Source organism: Salmo salar, chromosome 09 (genome assembly GCF_965601325.2).
Source record: "Salmo salar chromosome 09, fSalSal1, whole genome shotgun sequence".
NCBI lineage: Eukaryota > Metazoa > Chordata > Actinopteri > Salmoniformes > Salmonidae > Salmo > Salmo salar.
Window position 1 is genome coordinate 29220427 of NC_138299.1, and position 22525 is coordinate 29242951.

General features: G+C 42.5%; 1 protein-coding gene across 4 annotated transcripts in view; it reads right to left on the minus strand.

Annotated features, from left to right (window-relative positions):
- LOC106611108 (homeobox protein Meis2) overlaps positions 1-20834 on the minus strand; it is a 109306-nt gene extending 88472 nt beyond the window's left edge. Inside the window, exons 1-7 of one of the 4 annotated variants that reach the window (XM_045723555.2) lie at positions 19462-20834; positions 18707-18939; positions 17783-17924; positions 17357-17407; positions 16628-16678; positions 15880-16029; positions 3494-3608 (exon numbers count right to left, since the gene is read on the minus strand). In XM_045723555.2, coding sequence (XP_045579511.1) covers positions 3494-3608; positions 15880-16029; positions 16628-16678; positions 17357-17407; positions 17783-17924; positions 18707-18939; positions 19462-19473 — 754 coding nt within the window. In that variant the 5' untranslated portion in view covers positions 19474-20834. Of the gene's footprint in view, positions 1-3493; positions 3609-15879; positions 16030-16627; positions 16679-17356; positions 17408-17782; positions 17925-18706; positions 18940-19176; positions 19410-19461 lie in introns of those variants that run through there. The other 3 variants (XM_045723554.2, XM_045723557.2, XM_045723556.2) reach the window with 3 other exon arrangements.
- Between the last annotated feature and the right edge of the window lie 1691 nt (positions 20835-22525).

A 22525-nucleotide genomic window follows, 5' to 3' on the forward strand; every position in this document is an offset into this window, starting at 1 on the left:
TTTATTCCTTACTGGTTAAAATGTTTTCTGGCAGGGGTTCAGAATAATGCTCAGTGCTGAGATACAAGCGAGAGATTATGTTGTTACGAATGTACATTTTCTCGAGGCCTGTATCTACACTCACACACACTCTCTCTCTCTCTCTATCTCAGAAGGGAGGGAAAGGTATGAGAGGTGAATGCTGTACTGTAATTTACCTAACAGGAACTATAAACCGTGAAAGTGATGACTGATTAACATGAGGAGGAAAACAATAGGAGAATTCACACTCGCCAACGCATCCACTCAGCCATTGTCAGAGACCCCTGTGTAGGTTATATAAATCAGGAACATTTCAACACTCACTAGAAAATACAAGACCCAAAAAGGTGGCCTTAAGACTTCTCATTTAAAAGAAATTAAGCGATTTTTTTAAGCCCCACACATCTTTCAACCTGCAGTGGGCTAAATCAGGCACACACAGAGTAATTATTGGTAGTCTTAAACAAATCTACTTTGAAACAAAAGTATACTGTACACCTCACACACATGGTTATGGGCTTAAAAAAAGCAGACACCTGTACCATGTCAGATATAGAGTTGAAATGTATACAGTTTTGAGTTTGTATCCCAATATTACACATTATATACATCACAGAAGACTGAAATATAACAAAAGTGTTTGACATAGAAACACTGGATTTCCGACAATAAAAAAATGTATGAAACTTTATTCATTATGAAATTATGAAAAATATTAATAACATTCCACCCATAAGGCCAAAGAGGGTGCTTTTGGTCATTGACTGCAGGAAAGGGCTACAAGTGTTCGCAGAAAAGGATGATTCAGTTATGTTTTTTTTGTTCGTTCCTTACAGCTCGTCTTTCCTTCTGCCTCCCTGACTCTATCTCTTTCTCTCTCCCTCTATCCCTTTCCCTCATTCTTTCTTTCTTTCGTTCTATCTAATTTTCTTTCGTTCTACAGTACCTCAACCGCCACCCATTTTAACAGAGGCTAACCTGTTAAATATCTGATTAATTAGGTGAGGCACACGTTTGGCTCTTTCTCTGTGGGCTTAAGTGTTCAGACTATGGAGTGTATTTTTGTAACGTGGAAATATGGTTGAGATGAGAAGGCTATCCATGCATGGAGAGGAGTAGAGTGGAGGGGAGAGGAGAGGACAGGGGGCTCTGTCAGAGTGGAAGGGCCAGAGTTGTGAGTCAGGGAGAGCTTCAAGCGTAAACGTAATTGCAAGAATGTGAAAAATGAGGCGGACGGGCTCCCGAGCAGAGCTAAAGGTCAGACCGCGCCTCACACGAAACAACTGGCTGGAGGACGGCCTCATTAGACCATTAAATCAGCTGCCTCCTCTCTCTCGCTCATTTCTCTTCTTTTTTCTCATTCGTACTCTTTTCTTTCTCTCTGTCTTGATTTTCTCTCCTCATTTTTCCTACTCTGTTTTTTCTACTCCTTTCTCTCTACACCTCCTCGTTTTGGCAGCTCTTTTTCTCTCTCCTCTTTCTTTTGTTCTATCCCCCTCCTCCATCTTTTCCTTTTTTTCACTCAGGGGTTTGAGCTGGAGGTAAGTACAGCATTTATCCCCTTTTAGTCTGGGGCCGGGAGGCCCAGGTCTGGTCTGGGGCAGGGAGGCCCAGGTCTGGTCTGGGGCAGGGAGGCCCAGGTCTGGTCTGGGGCAGGGAGGCCCAGGTCTGGTCTGGGGCAGGGAGGCCCAGGTCTGGTCTGGGGCAGGAAGGCCCAGGTCTGGTCTGGGGCAGGGAGGCCCAGGTCTGGTCTGGGGCAGGGAGGCCCAGGTCTGGTCTGGGGCAGGGAGGCCCAGGTCTGGTCTGGGGCAGGGAGGCCCAGGTCTGGTCTGGGGCAGGGAGGCCCAGGTCTGGTCTGGGGCAGGGAGGCCCAGGTCTGGTCTGGGGCAGGAAGGCCCAGGTCTGGTCTGGGTCCTACTTGGCCCAGTGCTCAGCGTCGTACGGTAACTGTCTTGGCCCATATTGATCAGCTGTTACTGGATCCGGTGATGAGAGGAGTCGATAAGTGCTCTGTGGATTACAGGTCACTTGTACATATGCGTGTAAGATAATCAATAGGCAGTGCATTTCTTTCTACTTCCTCCCTCTCTCTATGATTTCTCTCCCTTGTGCAGCCTTCTTTTCTGCATTGCTTAGTCTCTATAACTCCTGTACTGGCTTTGAAGGGATGACCAACAATGAGAAGGTATAGTATTTTCAATAAACCTGAATTTAACAAATCAATATTTTGACAGATGTATAGTAGCTACACTGGTTTCTAAAAAGGAGTTCAATATGTGAACTGAATCTCAGAGCTACTGTTCACCTTGCCAGACACAGGCCACAGTGACTGGCCAGATCCTCGCTAATTCGCGGTGCACCTCGAGAACCTGAGATACTGTCAAGGCCAAGCCCCTTCCGTTCAGCCAGTCAGCTGCCTTTGATGCAACTAGTCCTGACATGGGCCCACCACAAAGGTCTACTCGAGGAGTGTCTCTGTGGTCAGCAATGGTTCAGCAGCACAGCCACTACGACAGACCCACAGACTCAGACAGACTCTATGATTAAACCAGCACAACCACAGAACACACACACACACCATCAATACATTTGATTGCCTATCTGCAAAAGGAAAGTCGTGATTGGACATGACAAGCATCTGGCCTGTTGTAGAGACAGACAGTGTGAGGGAGAAGAGTGTGTGTGTGTGTGTGATGAAATTCCATGCAAACCCCAGACGGAAACAGACACACACACACACGCACACACACACTGCCGCCAGTAAACGGAGATCTGACTGCAACAGAGAGCACAGAAAACAAGGGCAGGACAAGAAAGGAAAGGCTAGTGGCTAAACACCACTGTTGTCTTAGCAAAGACACTATTACGATAACAGAGTTGAATCTCTTATTCATGAATTCAAACAAGTTTGTTAGTTCTGTTTTGGTGCGATGCCTTGTGTTGATGTCTTCGTTTGAATACTTCAACAAATGTGAATACTAGAAAATCAGAACACTGTAACTATCCAAAATGCAGACTCACAGACATGACTTGCATTATAACTATAATATTGTGTACAGGTTGTTCTTTTTAATGCATTTTGACAGGCTGGCTGGCAAGCAGTCCATCCAGACTAGAGCCAGATAAAAGCAGAAGTTGGTCTGAGTGGTAATTAGGCTTGTCGTCCTAGCAACGTTAATGCTAGTGAGAACTGGCACAAATATCCTATTAATCACCTGCTTTTCTTCGAGCCCTGTTCAACTCCACCCCTAAATAGCTACAGTTTACAGAAGTTAATAATGTGTGTGCTCGCACGCAAAAGGGAGAGAAAATGGACACTTCAACACTATTTCTAATGAGGAGTTGAAGTAAGTGTCAATGCCATCCATTTATTCTAGTCCTATAAAGCGGTGGACTGGCAAATCCTTAAAATGTTACATTGCGTGCGTGTATGTGTTTGTGTGGGTGTGTGCATGTGTGTATGCTGGCTCACCTTGCTCGCTGCTGTTGTCACCGCTCTGTGAAGCGTGGCCCCCGCTGGAGGGCCCTGGTGTGCCGGCCGAGTGTGTGGAGGTGGCGTCATCGTGGTCTCTCCAGGAAGCTGGGTTCTGTTTGGAGTTTTACAAAAGAGAGAGAGAGAGGGATCCATCCGTCCGCATTCCCCATCCAAACCGCAAACCAGGAGAGGAGAGCAGGAAGGAGTAGGGGGGGAGAGGGGGAGAGAGAGCGGGAGACCACATGAGTATGTTGGAAACTTCAGAGTGACAGAGTGATCTGTAAGAGTCTACAGTGCATCGAGGATCTCTGTGACTGCTTGCATTCCTTGGGAAAGCAAAGACCTCTACTCATTACCCCTAGCACACAATCAACAACGCTGCTACAATCAAAAGCAGAAAGACAAAAGCCACATGCACTAAACCAGCTAGCACTAATGTCTAAACTCTGCAATCACACAGTTTCATTAATACATAAGAGCACACAACACAGAGAAGACAGTTAATGTGGTGTCTGATTTTGAACGGTGCAGGCAGGGCGCTCGCTGAAGAATTGTCTAAACACATATGGCCGGGCCCCGTGGACTTAGTTTATACCGTAACCAATTGAGACTTCCGTGTCAAGTGAGAAATATCGAGGAAAGAAGTCTAAATACACCACAGGAGCTATTCATCATTAGCACTGTCAGAAATGAAAATAAGATATGACAGTGATTCTCCCTCTAATCTGCCAAACAATGCACACACACACACACACACACACACACACACACACACACACACACACCCACACACACACACACACACACACACACACACACACACACACACACACACACACACACACACACACACACACAGATACACATACATTCAGAGAAAGCTCAGAGCACTCCTACAGAGACAACTGTCTCCAATAGTGACATGGTTTGCACAATAAAAACTTGGAGCTCATAAGTAGAGTTTCTCCTCCCTTTCTCTCCTCCTTTTTTTCCTCCCTCCCTCTCTCTCTCCTCCCTCCCTCCCTCCCTCCCTCTCCTCCATCTCTCTTATTCCATTCTCTTCTTCCTCTCTCTCCTCCCTTTCTCTCCTCTCTCTCTCTCCTTGTTCTTTCTCTCCTCCCGTTTTCTCTTTCTCCTCCTTCTCTCTCTCCTGGTCATTCCCAGGTCCCTGCTGGTCCGGACCGGGGAACTGGCGTCCTACAGCACAGTACAGGAAAGGCTTTATCAGTGCCACACGAAGGCAGGCTACAAGTGGAATTTCCTCTGCCATTCACACCACAGAGGGACAGACTGACCACGTCACCCCTATACACACAGTACAGATAGACACATGAGTCACACACATACACATACATTTACATTCACTCAGACATCGCACACATACACCATAACATACACACACACATACAAACAAAGTCTAGTCTATCCCAACTTAACTTGTCACCTTTTAAAACAATGAAAAAATGTTGGCCGACATTGGCCCAACGTTGTCTGGGGCCCTGGAGAAGCAGCCCCTTGAAAGGAGCCCAAGCCAAACAAACACAAGCATGCACCAAGGCTTCCCACAAACCTTAGTCCACTTCTCCCAGCTCATTTTTTTTTTGTCTCAAACACACAAACACACATACATATATTAAAAGCAGGAGGGAAAGTACAGGCCACAGAATAATTTCAAAAGAGACTGTTTTTACCAATCACCTTAAGCTCAGTAGCGATCCTGCTGAACGTTTGCCTGCTAGTGAGGCTGCCCCAGTTTGAGTGAGCTGTTCTGGGGGAGGACAGACAGGAGATTGCCTGGAGAGGAGTTCACGAGGAGAGGCTATGAGGCAGCAGCACAGAGCGGTTAGCTGACTGGCTGGCTGGTCCTTATGTGCTGCCGCTGCTGCTCTGGCTCTGGCTGTGCCTACGAGCAGCTCAGCGGCCCTCCTTTCATCTGGTAAGTTTTTGGGGAGGAAGGCTGTGTTCTCAAACAGCTCGGAGCGGAGTGGCAAACAGCAGGCAGACACAGGCCCTTCAGCCCCAGCACTCCACTACAACCCCTCTCAGCGTCAGCTGTTCTCCGGATGGCAATCATATAAAGAGCTGGGAGAATTACCCAGAAGAGGAGAGGAGGTGGGGGGGAATAAGGCAGGCCGAACAATAGCCCCCGCATGGGTTTTAGCCCTTCTGAATGAGGGAGTGGAAAAGAGGTGGGCTTCGATGCGGTCAAGAGCCTTCCTTTACAATTATCTGTATATTTTTTACATAGAGGGTAACAACACTAACGTGAGCCATCTTATTACACTTCTATTAAGCCAATGTCATTAAAAAAGGAAGGGCAGGCAAAGGGAGGGAGGCAGGCTGAGACAGAGGGAGAGAGACTGAGAGAGAGAGAGACAGAGAGACTGAGAGAGAGAAAGGAATAGCGACTGAGACAGATAAATAGTGTCTCCGTTCTAGGAGGCCATGAAGTCCAAACCCCAGCCACCAGAAATGCAGCCGATTAATTTATAAAGAGGCTGAAAATGTGTCTCGGCGGGACGCAGCCTCAAGAGCCCAGGCAGCACATGATGTATTTAGCCAGAGCCAGGCTCCACAGACTCCAAATGGGCTCTTGTTGCTCTAAGGGAAGAAAATGACTGGGTTCCACTTCCTGATCACTGAAACACCCATTGCCGGCCAGACTGACCTAGAAGGCTACTCTACAGTATGCTAACTAACTCACTGACTCTCTGACTTTCTCTCTCTATCTCTCGCTCTCCATAACACTACAGCCAGTCAGGACAGCCTCTGATCTGATGGCCAGCTAGGCCAGGGAACCACATGGATTTAATGCAACGGCTGAATCGATAGGACTTAATTTAGCTATCATAGCACAGTAATGTGTCATTTTTAATGGCTCTGGTACTAAATTCAATTCAGAGACAGCTTAGCTAATGGGAGTGATATTTGGCAGTGATTTGCTAGCCAGAAGTACAGTAAATGGAAGCTTGGCCAGGGATCTAGGTCTTGGACTAAACTAGGCCCTGTTGGTCACTGTAACATAAGCAAAGCCCAAACAACTGTAGGAAAATGATGTAGGTCCAAACAAATGCTTATGTTTTCATTTGTTCAAACAGGTGCTACACTATGCGTAGATGTCGCTCACCTCTAATCAATAACCGCTCTCGCACAACATGGCAACAAATATCCCAACACCTGCGTTAACTTTCCACACTCAACAGGGCGACAAAAGCAATAGCCTTCCTTTCCCTGCTGTGAATTATTCAGTGAACCTCTCCAAGCTATGAAAGGTGAACGCACACCAAGGCCTGCATTACCAATACACAGGCAGACACACCCTCACAAACACAGATAGCAGGCCTCCCATGAGTCCATTAAAGTTCAAACAAGACGTAAAAAAAATATATACTTCACCCAAAAGGGTCTTTCTTCGTCAATCTAAAAACCAAGATCACAACAACAACAAATCATAATGCCTGTAGCACCACGTCATGTGACTACTCCCTGTAGCTTGGCATCATTAGGAGTCAAACATGGTTCACTCCATGCTCTTTTCTAATTGTGTTAAAGAGCACTGTTACCAGGAGGAGAGACCAGAGCAGCAACGCGCAAACGCAACACAACACACAGCGCAGACAGGCACACAGGCAGGCAGGCAGGCAGGCAGGCAGGCAGACAGACAGACAGACAGACAGACAGACAGACAGACAGACAGACAGACAGACAGACAGACAGACAGACAGACAGACAGACAGACAGGCAGACAGGCAGACAGGCAGGCAGGCAGGCAGGCAGGCAGGCAGACAGACAGACAGACAGACAGACAGACTGACAGACAGACAGGGAGACAGACAGGCAGACAGACAGACAGGCAGACAGACAGACAGACAGACAGACAGACAGACAGACAGACAGGCAGGCAGACAGACAGACAGACAGGCAGACAGACAGACAGACAGACAGACAGACAGACAGACAGACAGACAGACAGACAGACAGACAGGCAGACAGGCAGGCAGGCAGGCAGGCAGACAGACAGACAGACAGACAGACAGACAGACAGACAGACTGACAGACAGACAGGGAGACAGACAGGCAGACAGACAGACAGGCAGACAGACAGACAGACAGACAGACAGACAGACAGACAGACAGACAGACAGACAGACAGACAGACAGACAGACAGACAGACAGACAGACAGACAGGCAGGGAGACAGGCAGACAGACAGGCAGGGAGACAGGCAGACAGACAGACAGACAGACAGGCAGGGAGACAGACAGACAAACAGACAGACAGACAGACAGACAGACAGACAGACAGACAGACAGACAGACAGACAGACAGACAGACAGACAGACAGACAGACAGACAGACAGACAGACAGACAGACAGACAGACAGACAGACAGACAGACAGACAGACAGACAGGGAGACAGGCAGGGAGACAGGCAGGGAGACAGGCAGACAGACAGACAGACCGTCAGACAGGCAGACAGATAATAGATAGGCTAGATGGAAAATAAGATACAAGGCAAGCCTGGTCTCCCGTGGCTGCCTTCTCTATTTGCTGAGGTTAGCGACTCACAGCTGATAATGCATGTTGTAATTAATATAAAAGCAGGATACAATATGTGGGGAGAGCCTTGTAGTGCATCAGGGCCACAGGAGAACAACTCACTCCTCTCCTCCTGTTGTCCTCCTTTTCTCATGTACACACACACTTGCTCTACCCATCACAGCAATTTCACTGTTTTTATTTTCTTCAGTACATCCCTTGGACTTTAAAATACAATTGATTTAGCACCGTCATTGAATTGAATTCAAATTCCCAAGAAACTAAGGGACTGAAAAAGAGGAAGGGGCACTGAAAAATAGGTATGATGCAGAGTGAGGCGGGGGACTACACTGGTGTAGTGTATACTGTAGTACCACTTCCTGCAACGGCTGGGCCTGGGAGGCTCCTCTACTGAACATGTCCCATATTGCTGACACACCAGAAACATAAATCATCATAAATCATAGACAGCTGACATTTCAAGACTCATATGCAGTTAAATTCCTTGCACATTTTTGTTGAATTTGACACGTAATTACAGACACGCCAAAAAAAGATGTTCAAAAGTGAAGGTGCTCTTCTAGTAAACAACTGAGCATTTTTACAACACCTACAATTATCCTCCAAGAATAAAAAGGAAACATTAATTAAGGATCTAATAATTCACCATTGTGTGTTTTAAGAGATAGGCGTGGCTGGCAGGCAGTGTGTACAGTGGGGAATTTACTTCAGGGCAAAATAAGTCTTCATTGCACTGAATGGCACATTACATGTGCAATCATTCCATCAGAAAGCACAGATAAAAACTTGATTACACACCATTGAGCGCTATGTGATTTACAACCTTAACCACGTTTCCATCCACAGTCTTTATGTGAGTAAAGTCATAGTGTATAAAAAAAAAAATCACGAAAGCTGTGACGGAAACAGGAGGTTTCGGTACAATTTTATAAATGCCAACCGACAATTTTTGTTAATTCGACATGGTCGGATCTTTTTGTATCAGTAAAATGTGTTAATGTGAGAAATGGCGGTAGAAACGCCTTTATGTGTACATACTGATATAATAACCATCATATCGAAATAAACGTGGAGTCACGCGATGATTTGGTGTGTTGTCTTCTCACTACGTCTCGGGAAACCATGCCGTTTTTTCAGCTACACATTAAATAAATTATGATGAACAGCACAGGGTGTTGAAAGTGCAAGGTGATGAGCTGATGTTCCTTTCCAATAATTATAGAGGGTCTTAATCTGGTGACATGATGATCAAAATTTGGCTGCTGTTTGACAAATTAAAATAATCCATAATAATCTCATAATGTAGGATATACCCGCACTGTATCTGCGATCTTTAGGCTAGATCGCTTGTGGGCACATTTGCTATACAACACAAAAAAGTGTGTAGAGTTGAAAATGAGATGGAAACCCATTTACCTTGTATTTTTTATTCGGTACGTGGGAATTTTACCGCGAAAGTAATTTTTATATGCACTACGTTATCACTCACAGACTTTTATCCACATCAAGTCAAATTGATGGAAACACATCTCTGGAAAATGCGCAGATTTATTTATGCAGATTTTTTTCATATTCACATGCAAATCTGTCGCCAATTCGATGGAAACCTAGCTACTGACTCACAGACATGAGACCATAACTCCTCAATCTGACAAGTGATTGACTAAAAAACACATCTACAACACACATGACAACATCTTAGAATACAACTGAAATATTTCAAATGACAAAACAACAATAAAAGTATTGCTCTTATACACCCCTAAGTAGTAGTTATTATGAACATGCATGGCATGAGGTGCAATAGGTATGAAACAGTGGAGGATCCTCAGAGGAGGAAGGGGAGGACCAGGAATTTCATATAAATAAAAATACTGAAACTTTAAAAAAGCTATTAGTTTTAGTTAAAACTATACTAAATATATTCACGTCACCAAATAACTGATTAAAAAAACACTGTTTCGCAATGAAGGTCTACAGTAGCCTCAACAGCACTCTGTGTAGTGTAGCCAGAGGACAGCTATTTTTGTCCTCCTCTGGGTATATTCACTTCAATACAAAACTAAGGAGGCTCATGGTTCTCACCCCCTTCCATAGATTTACACAGTAATTATGATGACTTCTGGAGGGCGTCCTCCAACTTATCAGAGCTCTTGCAGCATAAACTGACATGTTGTCCATCCAATCAAAGGATCAGAGAATGAATCTAGTACTGGAAGCATAAGCCACAGCTAGCTAGCACAGCAGTGCATAACATGAGGTGAGTAGTTGATTCGAAGAGAGAAAAATACAATAATTGAACAGTTTTTAACAAATTAATTTCTTCCAAAATAAATAAGCAGCAGAGAGCGACAGCGACAGCTATATTTTATTGTATATTTTTTTTCAATTTCACCTACTTAGCTAGCTAGCTAATGCAGCTAATTTAGCCTACTCAACAACCTGACTCAAACAGAGAAGAATCTCTGATAGGAGAAGTGCAAATGGAGCACAAATTGAGTCTGATGCCAAGCAGAAATTACAAGAAGAAGCATTTTAAATCTGCATTTAAAAAACACAGCAAGATATTTCTTATGCGTTTAATCTTTTTTTCCTGAGTGAAAAACGCAGAATTCTTCATTAACACAACCCATAAATTTAACTTGCTAGTTAATCTAAGTAAGTGGCTGAATTAATAAAGTGACGTAGCATCATATTGTGTTAGCGTTCTGCCGTGTTTGAGAAGTCAAAGCCCTTTGGATGAGTTATTTGTACAGCTGCCACTATCCTGAGTACCTTGCTGCTTTTTCTCGTCTCTGTTCTTACCCGTCTGCTCCTCCCCATCTTCTCAGAGCAGAGCAGGCAGGCCCGTTGCCCTAGCGACTCCAGACTCCACACAGACACAACCTGTAGCCTATACATGCTGCTCCAGAGCCAGTACCATTCTTCCTTCAGACAAGCATGCATCAGAAATGTGTTCATTTGCACAATGTCTCTCATTCACAATCACTTGTAAATGTCCAAACTCACCAAAAAGTACCTATATATGTATAACCTTATGAGCTGGAATGCCTGTCTTTGCAATTTGTTTATTTTCGTTTTCACTAGTTAGCATATTTAGCTACCAGCCTCCATTAAAATGAGCTATTACTTGTGCTAATTTTGTTAGCATTGTGGTAATACATGCCCAATGGGCTTTTTTTCTTTTTTTTGGGCGCCCCCTTGTGTACTAAGCTTGGAATTCCGTATATGCAGGTATGAGAGAAGGACGATAATGATGACATGGAAATCTGGATACCACTCGTCCCCTACATGGAGAGGTGTTTTCGCCTGGTCAAATATAGCTGTTGTGTTGTGCACTGAAGTCCAAAAGCGAAGGGAAAAGGTGAGAGGAGGAGAACACGTAGATGTGATGATGCAGTTTGTATGGCTGCTATGAAAGTGCACTGTGTGTGCGCGGGTGATAAGGGGTGTATTCATTCTACCGATTCTGTTGCAAAAAGTTTCTTAAACAGTAGCAAATGGAACAAATGGGATGGACCTACCTGAATTTGTCCAATAGAAATTCTCGTTTTAGTTGCAACACGGTTTTGCAACTGTTGGGACTAATGATTACACCCTAGATCAGCTAGGTGCAGGAAAGAGTGTGCAAGGCAGTATTGAATGTGTCACTGTCTGTCACCTTGTCTCTCGACCTGTGTACCTACTTTCATTCACAGACTAGGTTGTAGCAACCTCATGATGGGTATAGGGCAAATTCAAGAATCATGTAGTAGCTTAAACCTATCAATGTGACATTGAACTGTGTGAATGGAATATGAATGACAGTCATCCAATATTTTGTAAAAGAAATAAGGTAATGCTCATAAAAATATAACAAATCCTGGTGTAAAATAAGCTTACACATATCTTAAGAATATGATCATAAAACTACAACTCCGGGAATGTGTTTCAGCTCAGTTGTAGGTTGAATTGGCATCTATGTTATGGGGCTAGGAGGGAGGGATGTGTGGGTAGCAGAGGGGTGGGGGACTGCAACAAGTGAGGCTCGAGCCTCTCTCTCCCTACTACCCATAGTGATTAGGCATGCCAGCCAACAGGCCCCTGCATCTGAACACTAATCAAATAGGAAACGTAGGCCCAGACACAAAACAATTGTCTGAACAGTGCAGTCAGGCCACTCAACGACACATTGTTTTGATGGGGGGAGATCCAAACAAAGTCAGTCCAGTTGGCGAGACCTACTTATATTAGAACACCTTCCAAAACTGACAAATTCCACGGTTCAACAGCACTGAAAGCTCGGGAGGCTAGACGTAGGCTACGCAGGGAGGCAGAGTGTACGATTATGGAGCAAAGAGCGTTTAGTACTAAGCATAGGCACTTAAAGAAACAGGCCCTTTATTACATGTCCAATGATAACAACAGAAGCCACTGTATATTGTACAGTATATCATATTATTGGCATGAATCCTTGTCACCATCACGATCAATGTGTTTTTACAGCCCAATCCTTTACCAGAGAATGAAATGTAAACACTAGTGTTTTCTCTCCGGCCGTGCAGAGCTCAGATAACCTACACATAACCTTTGTGGGAACTACAACCAGCAGCCCTCAAGCGTTGAGAGAAAAACCGAGTGGCAGAAAGTCAACTCCCACAATATTTCTTCATAACAAACAAACTATGCACAAGTCATAAAAAAACTGTCTCAATAGCAATGTGCATATATTGGAGGAAAATTAACATCTTGGCTAATATGTAGGACTACTGATTGAAAAACAGCCATGTAAAAGACAGGAGGAGGCACAAAGAACAAATTCATTACAACAGATCATATTCAGCAACCATTAATTCTATTCGCCGCCTTAATTGGATGTAGCACAGAGAAGACTGAAATGTAATTTCATTAATTAAAAGACAAGCGAGCACAGCAACTGACGAACGGCACCACGGCACTGATCGTTTGCTAAGATCCAGACAGACCCTAGTTTTCACTATCCATGTGTAACAAAACATCATCAGGGGTGCTTGGTGGTAGCGGTGCGTGTGGTCAAAATGGGGGTGGGGGGTGGGGTGTGGGGTGGGGGGGTTAGGACAGTCATAGCTAAGCCAAAGTAAGAAATCAACGGTAGCATAAAGGCTTCATCCCCTCTGACAAAGGTATAATCCAATCAAAGACAATAGAGCACTGAAGTGTAAATAACACAAAACGAATCATTCTCATTGGGTTCTAATGTCAGGTATGAATGGAGAGAAACCAGGGAGAGCTCAAAGCGATGTCTCCTTCGCAGTGAAGAACCTCATCATCTCCGGCAAGCCTAACTTTCACCAAATGAGAGGTAGCCATGGGCTATATATAAAAAATGCATATCAAAGCAAAGAAAAATGGATGCCAGAGATTCAAACTAAATAAATGTGCATATCTAACTATCAAATTGCCTTCCCCTCTCCAACTAGAATAGAGTACAGTACACACACCTGTGTTGCTATATGCAGATTTCAATGTTGTGTTCACTCATATTAGTCCTCATCATATTTGGGGTATATACAACTCAAACTACTAAAATATGATATGGAAATGAGTGTGCATAATGTGGGGGACATGGCCATTAACGACAGAGTTTTAGGGCCTGGTTAAGCACAGGCCACTAGAATATACACTCTACTGTTATAGAGCTAAATATCCTCTGTTATTCATGACACAAGACCTACAGTCTAAGAATACTGTTTTCACTGTTATATCAGCAATTATATTCTGCACTGCATTTCACATTACTGTCAAGAAGTACTGTATAATACAAAATCAGTGTAACAATAAATATATTATTAATAGTGATGCAGTTGTGACAAAATAGGTGGGTAAAGTCTGATCGTCAACACACTGTACAACATAGCCTAAGCTACAATGCACATACTTTTTTACATTTGCACAAAGATAATCTGATAGCACATCCATTATTAGCCTGCAGTTACAGCGCTATAGTCTCTTAGTAAACAAGGTACAGAAACGCACAAGCAACCTCCTGCTTTGGTAAAACTGTACACAACAATAAGTTGTAGTAAAATGTTCATTGCTGCCACAATAAAAAACGACATCTCTCCATCCTAAAACACCTAATGAACAGTCAGTATAGAAACGAGCCTAAACAAATGACTTGTCAAGCACCTTCACGTTAGTTTATTGCTGCTCCTGATTTTCTTTAATGGCATATTTAATTAGCTAATTATCAAAATAATATTTCTCACAAGTGGAGTCGATGACAATTGCTTAGGTCAAAACATTGCGAGGGACATTGGAAACTGCCTTGAGTATATCAACCATCTGCCACGAAACTAAACAGGCTATCTAATCTCTTCAGTATAAACAAAAGCATGCCTCATTTCTACACTTATTCTGTAAAAGAACTCCTCCATATTGAGCTTTAAACCGCTGCTCGGCCCCATTTTGCTATGGGTGTTAATTGTGTTTTAATTTACCTTAGGCATTGCACTCTTGACTATCCAACTCGGGACAACGCCGCGGCTATTCAAAGGGAATAAGCCTCTATTATAGCTAGACAGATGCAGCTCAGTGACTTTGCATAACACTTAAATCTGCTTTCATTCCTAATAGGCTTGAGCTCGTGCTGCTCAGATATTAACCAGTCAGTCACTCTGTCGCAATATACACACCCCGAATTCACCAACACGTCATCCCTACAACCTATTTAATACGGATATTAGACCAGATCCCAGATATGAAATCAATAATGAATTATCAACTGTACATTAGGCCTTTACAGTACACCGATGCAATGCAGCATTCCGTTTATTACACGAAAAAGCCATGTTTAAGGCACCAGATCGATCTTCAAATGTAAAGGCACTGTACTTCATGTGCATATAATTGAATTGGGGGGGGGGGGGGGGGGGACACTGCAAAACCACAGGGCGATCAATAAGAAACAATTAAACACATTAACATCAACTGCAAGTAACGTCATTGCTACACTACCAAATCGTGAGGTAGGCCTATAATACCAAATTATGAATTTGACATTGATGGTAGCCCATAAGGTATCCCACTGAATATGACTTTCTCCTTTCTGCATCCAAATCCGACAGCTTTGTTACGCACGCTACAAATCATTATCGTCTCTAATATTGTCTTCAGAAATTATGCTCTTGTCTTTTTAACATTAGGCCACTCCAAAAACGTGCTATTCTATTGTAGTTATGAGCAAGAGATAATCCCTTTCACATTCAATGTCCAACAATCCACGATGTGCACGGCGGCCATATACAAAGACTAGGCAAACCCCATAGCACAAACACACTCTCCCTCTGTCACACACGCTCTCTATCACACAAACACACACTCACACGAGCGCGCGCTCCCTCACACACAGAGAGAGAGAGAGAGAGAGAGAGAGAGAGAGAGAGAGAGAGAGAGACGCTGGCGCGCGCTCGCACACACACGCACAAACAACCAGTTACTATACACACAAGAATGCCCCTAATCAAAAGACTAAAACAATAACTCACTGCATTGTATCACAACTGACTTTTGACCTAAAAATATCGATTTCCCAAATGCATTTGCTGCAGGCCTACTGCTGAGGTCAACATGGGCGACAACACAGACCAAACGGAGACGATAATGACAGTTCACACCATGTAAAATAACCAACGAATTATACCGTAGGTAAAACACATTTGAAACAACTTCTAACAACAAAAATGTCTACTTCAATATCACCACCAACAAACAACGCTCATTCACATACAACGCCGACGCTGTAACAGGCCTTCAGAACTTTCTGATAAACTATTATAAAGATAGAAAATGTTGTATTACTTACGTGATCGGCTAGGTTGGTCGAAGATCCTGAGAGCTCTTCGTGGTCTGACTTCGAGCTGCCATCCCGCTCGTCAATAACTAGATCTATTGGCATTTTTCCTTTCAAACAACTGATGTACCGGTGGCAAAAATTGTCGCAGAGCTCGTGCACCTAGACCAAGAAGAAATACGGTTTTTCAGGATGGGGACACGCAGGCAGTCCAATAATAGGCCCTAACTACTATTAAGGGCATTATCGGCCAATGCAAGGAAACAATAGTGAAATTGTTGCAGCGCCTATTATTCTCTTGAGACTACTAGAGCAACAAGTTGAACGGCAAAGAATAAACACCATGTGTGAACTCGACAGATACCAGTTGAGGCCAAATCTCCAGACTTCAAATCTGTGATATTAGCATAACAACAACGACAAAGCATTATCAATATGGTCAGTGTATTTATAGGCCCAAGAGTGTGAATTCAATCCAATCACTCTGACCTATATTATGAGTCTCTGTGTGACAATTAAACATTATATTATTTACATTTTTAAATATGAATATTTGTCTCAGGTTAACGTGTTACATCTCATGCAATATTAACTCATTTTCCTCTAAATTCCAATACTGTCAACATTTTACATTTGTGCAACAAACTAGGCTAGCCTACCATACGAGTTATACCGGGCCACATGCATGCATAATCTAATGCTGATCACCTCTCAAATACTATAATCACACAATAAAAATATGAATTGTAAAAATCTTTACCTTTTCTAATTCTAAAAGGTGAAATCGTAATACTTGTATGGCTTGTATCATCTGAAAACAGGAATAAACAAGAATAAAAATCTACATTTTTGGTGTGATAAAATTATGAAAGTATAATGGTAAGCAAAATGCTACACATCATGTTATTTTCACTTCATATAACAAAAACACATGGACTTTCTTGAAGTTTGTGCTATAGGGTTCTCGAGCAAAACAAAGTTAAGCTTCCCACACTTATCGAGGTGGGTGAAATTGGATGGGCTATTGATTTAAGATTTGGAAAATACAAATGTAGGATTATCTAACAACTGCATTAGGCAAGACACATTTGGTGAACCGAGCCAATTTCTGTAGCTACATAGGCAGCGACTGAACTATGACAGCGGCAGAAACAGCCACATCGCTCCCAATGAGTGGCCATGGTGCATTGGAGCAGGATTCGCCCAGCGACAGTCCCAGCACTTTTTCGCCTAATCACAGGCTTCCCTCTCCGCCTCCTGTAGGCACCGTAAGTAATGCTGTGCCACTCGAAACCCCTCAGAGCTTCCCCTTGTTCACTTCATAGAAACCTATCTAACATCTGTGTTGTGCTTTTGCATCAAATCCTCACATATTTACTTTGCGATGCCGAGAACACAAGAGCATAGTTTAAGTCCACAAAACAAGCTAAGTAACAGTTACACCAGGAAGGGAATTGAACGGCAAATGGTGGTCCTGCATAGTGCTTACCAAATTGTCCAACTCTGGATTTGATGAAAATAAAGGTTTTTCTGCTCGGACCTACAATAACACCAAAGATGGGGGATTAATTACTTCTTACAGGCGTCGAGGGCATTTAGTCATGAATCCATTCTAAAAATATATATTTGATTTAGTGCAATAATAGGCTATTGTATAATAAATAAAACATAATTCAAAGTGATATTATATTTGAATTGCATACGGTGTAAACATGAATAACTCAATATCACTAGTGAATTCACGCGTTAACTTCGACTATGTACAGCCTATAACACACTTTTATTTTCAAACGTTCAACTTTAACTTTTAAACTCCCAAAAGTGAAATGTGTAAAAAGTTAACAAGTAGATACGTGTGCCATAAGCACTTGGAAAATCCTATTAGGTTTTTAGTAAATATATTTTAAAAAATGACCTGTTTGGCAAAGACTGCGATGTCCTCGTTGAAGGAGTCGGAGGAGCAGACATCGCCGCCTGCTACCCCTGGCTCCCTCGGAGTGCACGTCGCCAGCTCGCACTTCTCAAAAACCAGCGCGAGCAGCGGGAATAATGGGTGACTGTAAGAGGGGAAACAGAGCCTGAGCACAACCCGGCATCCAGCGCCTCCACACAGGCTTAACACAAGCTAATCACACGGCTACACAGCAAGCTAAAGTTTAGCGTAAAACTAAAGATGCTAGGAGTGCAAACAGTGAAGAATTTGTCAGGAATATAGAACATACTTTCCAAGGTTTTGACTGAGATCACTTTTTGAAATGTATTTTACTTCTCCAAATTCATTCATAAAGTAGTCTACTTTGTAAACAACTTATGAATAAGCTATGTGCACATTGATGGCAAAATACATTGTTTACAAGTTACACCATATGTGTTTGTCTTACATTTTTCCAATGTACTTTACGCACAGACACTAAAGCATTCATTAGTAATGGCTTTTATAATGTTTTGGGGATTATACCAAAAATAAACTCGGACCTTTCAACTGTTTACAAGTAGCCATAACAATAAAGTTGCAGTGTGTTCAAGTCCGTGTTACAATGTGCCAATAAGATGCATCCTTGTATTTAATAAAGGTTTAGTTTTAATTGTACTATAATGGTTATCCATAATATTTTTAAAATATAAGGTATGATAATATCTGATTGCTGATACTCTTAAACCTCTAGGTTTTGACAATACTTTTTCCAAACACAAAATAATGCTTGAAATTGTCTAAACTAAACTTGCTAATGCATATACTCTAAGTTAACTTTTGCAACAAGTAAAACGTCCATAAGTCAAATCACCCTGAAAGCCTAAAATAGATGAATAATAAGGTATGTAATTATAGTCCACCTACCCATAAATTTGATCTTTATCCCTCTTTAAAACATCGTTGACAGCGGAACCCATGCTGTTGGGCATAACGCTAGGATGGGGTGCATGAGCACCGTAGTGCTGGCTGGCATGGATCGGTGGTCCATGGTTCAAGTGATGGACTTGGGGTAGCGGCCGTGGAGCATGCGGGTCTCCGTACATAGACGCCGGGAGCCCGACTCCGTCCATCCCACCATAATGGGCCAGCTCATCGTACTGGAATAAAACAACAACAAAGTCAGAGGATAGAAACCCACGCGTAAATGTGCCCAAAATGTACATATAGTTACAAGGCAACATTGAAGTCATAGTTGGCTATAGTCAAAGCGATATAGTGAAACTACACCAGCATTGGAAAAAGTAGCCTAATCCTTGTGCCATTCCTGTTGCTTTGACATGGCACTCGCCATGGCTAAACTATAGTGTGAATACATTGATAAGGTTTGTAATTACCAAAAACATTCTAGTTCTGAATCCCCGAAGATGGGTTACTTTGGCAAAACACAGAATTACTTAGGAGTCCCTTTAAAAAACTGCTCCACAAATGCCGCGGAGACCGTTGGTTAAACTGAGGCTTTCACTCCGCTTGAAGAGTAAAGGTAGGCTACAGCAAAAATGTCAAATAAAACGGCTTAGATATGAATGCTTTGTAAAGTAGCCGCCACTGACAAGAGGATATCGATATGGAGGCCCTCCTAGTGGATTTGTATAGGTTAGTGTTGGAGATTTAAAACCTACCCTTTGCGCCATCAGGCTGCTCTCCAATAAACTCCTGGATGTGTCGTATATTTAATATCCCAGTCCGGTTACAAAGTGATTTACTGGTACGATTCCTTTTTCAACCAACTTTTCTTAGCAAATTCTCCTATTCTCCAATGTGGTAGAGTACAAGCAGAAGCATCAGGAGTTGTGCAATTTTTCTTGTTTTCCTCTCCCCCCCCCAAAAAAAAATTAAAGCAGCACCTGAAGGTTACAATCGGCCCATCAACAACCTGCATGTAACTAAACTGTCGTGTCTCATGGCTTTTTGCCACTCCAACTGTCAATCAAAGCCAGGGGTTGTCAAGGTAATGAATGAATGATGTTTGGTGATGATGTTCAAGAGAGGGTGAATCTTTTTAGCCCGTTTTCATCCAGCAAGTCCGCGTCCACTTTGTGCCTCCGGATCGCTATCTTGTTTTATTATTACTGTAAAAATAAAAAGAAATTAAGAGATTGCAATTCAGATCTTTCCTTTCCCCGTAGGTATTTAGTCTATCTCGCGGTCTGAGATGAGTGAGTGTCAGCGAGTGTTGGCAGGTTGGCTGCTAGCTTGCTTATAGAACAGAGTCAGTTTGCTGCGCTGATCGGCGGGAGACTGAAATGACGGAACCCGGAAGTAGCGGTGGACATAGCCAGTCCTACAGCAGCTACAGAAAGAGAGGAGAGACCAAATCCTGTGACATGCAGAGTATGCACAAGGACGGCTTCAACTCGGGGGGAGCCAAACAACACAGCTTCTACACTCCCAACCAATTCCATTCGCCGATAAGAGAAATGCAAAAAGAAAAGTACAAAAAGCGTAATATTTGTGTTAATCTGCGATGTATTCAGATCCGAAATAGCGTTTTACTATACATGCCAACGCGGACCTATAACGCTCTGTAATAAGAGTACGAAAAGCCCGAGTTAAGGCGGATGACAAACGTTAACTTGTTCTAGTTTTCACTACTGCAAATAGGCTGAAAGAAATACGCGTGGCACTTCGCACCCGTTATACATAAAACAAGTTATCATCACTCGTGCTTAGTTTTCTCTCCAAAATATTTTAAACTAAGAACCCATCAAGCCATCAAACCTTATCTCTAATCAAATCATATATAGGCCTAACGTCACTGTAAATATATCGGATGCGTTTTGAGTTTCATTTATGAGCATGACGCTTACTTGTTATGTTGTGTTGTGGGTATAGTCGGTGTGCCTAATATGATATATATCGGGAATACCTTCCAATCGTACAGCTAATTGTGAACGAGGCTGATGAGCAAATTAAACGATATGACGCACCCTCAACCCAGAATGAACTTTTCCAAATAGAAAAAAAGCTTTTGTAGAGAAAGTAATGTTGTATGTTTCTTTCGTCCAATCCCCTCTCACGATAAAAATCCGTGCCTTACCTCAGAGTAGTCAATTATCAAAGCTCCACAATATCATCAATCATGTGCAGTTTGAAGTTTGGAGGAGGAGCAACGCTCCGGCCATCGATTGCACCGAGGCTAGCCCTTCTTCACTGAGCCCGAGCTTTTTTACGCACAAAACCGAAACAGGCCACCTATCCCTTTTAATATTTACCTCCATCCATGATAATATACACTGTTACGTAGATAGCATCGTCGTTATATTGATATGTTTTCAGGCTCAGTGACATTTTTGGTTGTTGAAATGAACCATTCACAGGTTGGATGAGCTAGTGGGTTGGATTCAGCTCTATGGTCAATAAACTCCCAACAAATGCGCCATACGGTTGCTTGGGTTGACAATATAAATAGCAATTAAAAATATGTAATAAATGAAGCACCGTCACAACAATTATGTTTGTTGGCATAAGGGGGTGGGAAGCCCTACAAGAAAAAGTAGGACTGCAGGGTTGACAAACGACTGTGTGGACATTTCAACGTGCAATAGCCCGAGAAGGAACTATAGTGTTAGGCGCAGAGCGGCATGGCAGCTTCTCCAAATACCTCTGACCGCTGCTATATTCTGTTAACAGGACCAGTGGCTGGCTGCGTGAGCTTTTGAAGAGTGTTCTTTTGATATTAGATCTACTGCTTATAATGCTATCGTGCACTATGACTTGTACACACTAACGCTTGCCTTTCCCCCCCGGACAAACACGGTAAGTGAATCATATGTCCTTTGTTATAACTCGAAAAACGGAAGGTTCTCCAACAGTGCAGTTGTGGAATGTCAGAAAGCCAGGCTATTTAAAGTAGCTGTAGTATTAGGGCTGCTGTAAATGTGTATAATGATTCAGTCGCAGTACAGCTATCCAAAACAGGAAAGTCACATTTTCAAGCGTTCGATAAATAAAACGTGCTACCTATTCACGTTATACGGTCAAAATCGTATACAAAGTTAAAAAATAATAATATTTTAGAATCTACATATGTATTTTGGCCTAAGGGGGGGGTGTAAACATTCGAAGAGCTTGTGAAAATTGCTGTAGTGATTATGCGTAATAGCCTTGCTCTTTCAAAATGCACCTTAACTTTTTGAGCATTTAAATGTTATATCTTTTCAATTCATATAACACCATATTTTGAATGTTTAGGAGTGCATTTCAAAAGTTTATTTGAGATATTTTACTTAAAGTTCTTTGTACAACCTAAAGACATGCTATTCATTACAATTTAATGCAATGGTAAATCCTAAATATAGCCTCTATCTATCAGCATTAAAATCTAACATAAATCAGAATTACATCAAATAAATCAGAATCATGTCAGTGAGACATTATAGTTTAGTAATGGCAACTTTTATACACTTAATGTTCGTCCTGTATATTGTATTTCAATCCTTATACTTAATAGGCTGCTAATTAATATTTAATTATACCATTACATTAACCTTATAAAACATAGAACATAGCCTAGATTAAATATAGGATACCTCAAACCTGTTCTCATGGTTTTGGAAACCAAGTGTTTGCAAACTTAGACGTTTCAAGTGTCCCATATCATGCCCAAGTAGGCCTACCCATTATGCTTTGCATTATATTTCCAATAAGTGGATTTCCCATTGAGTGATTTTTCAGACTTGAGGA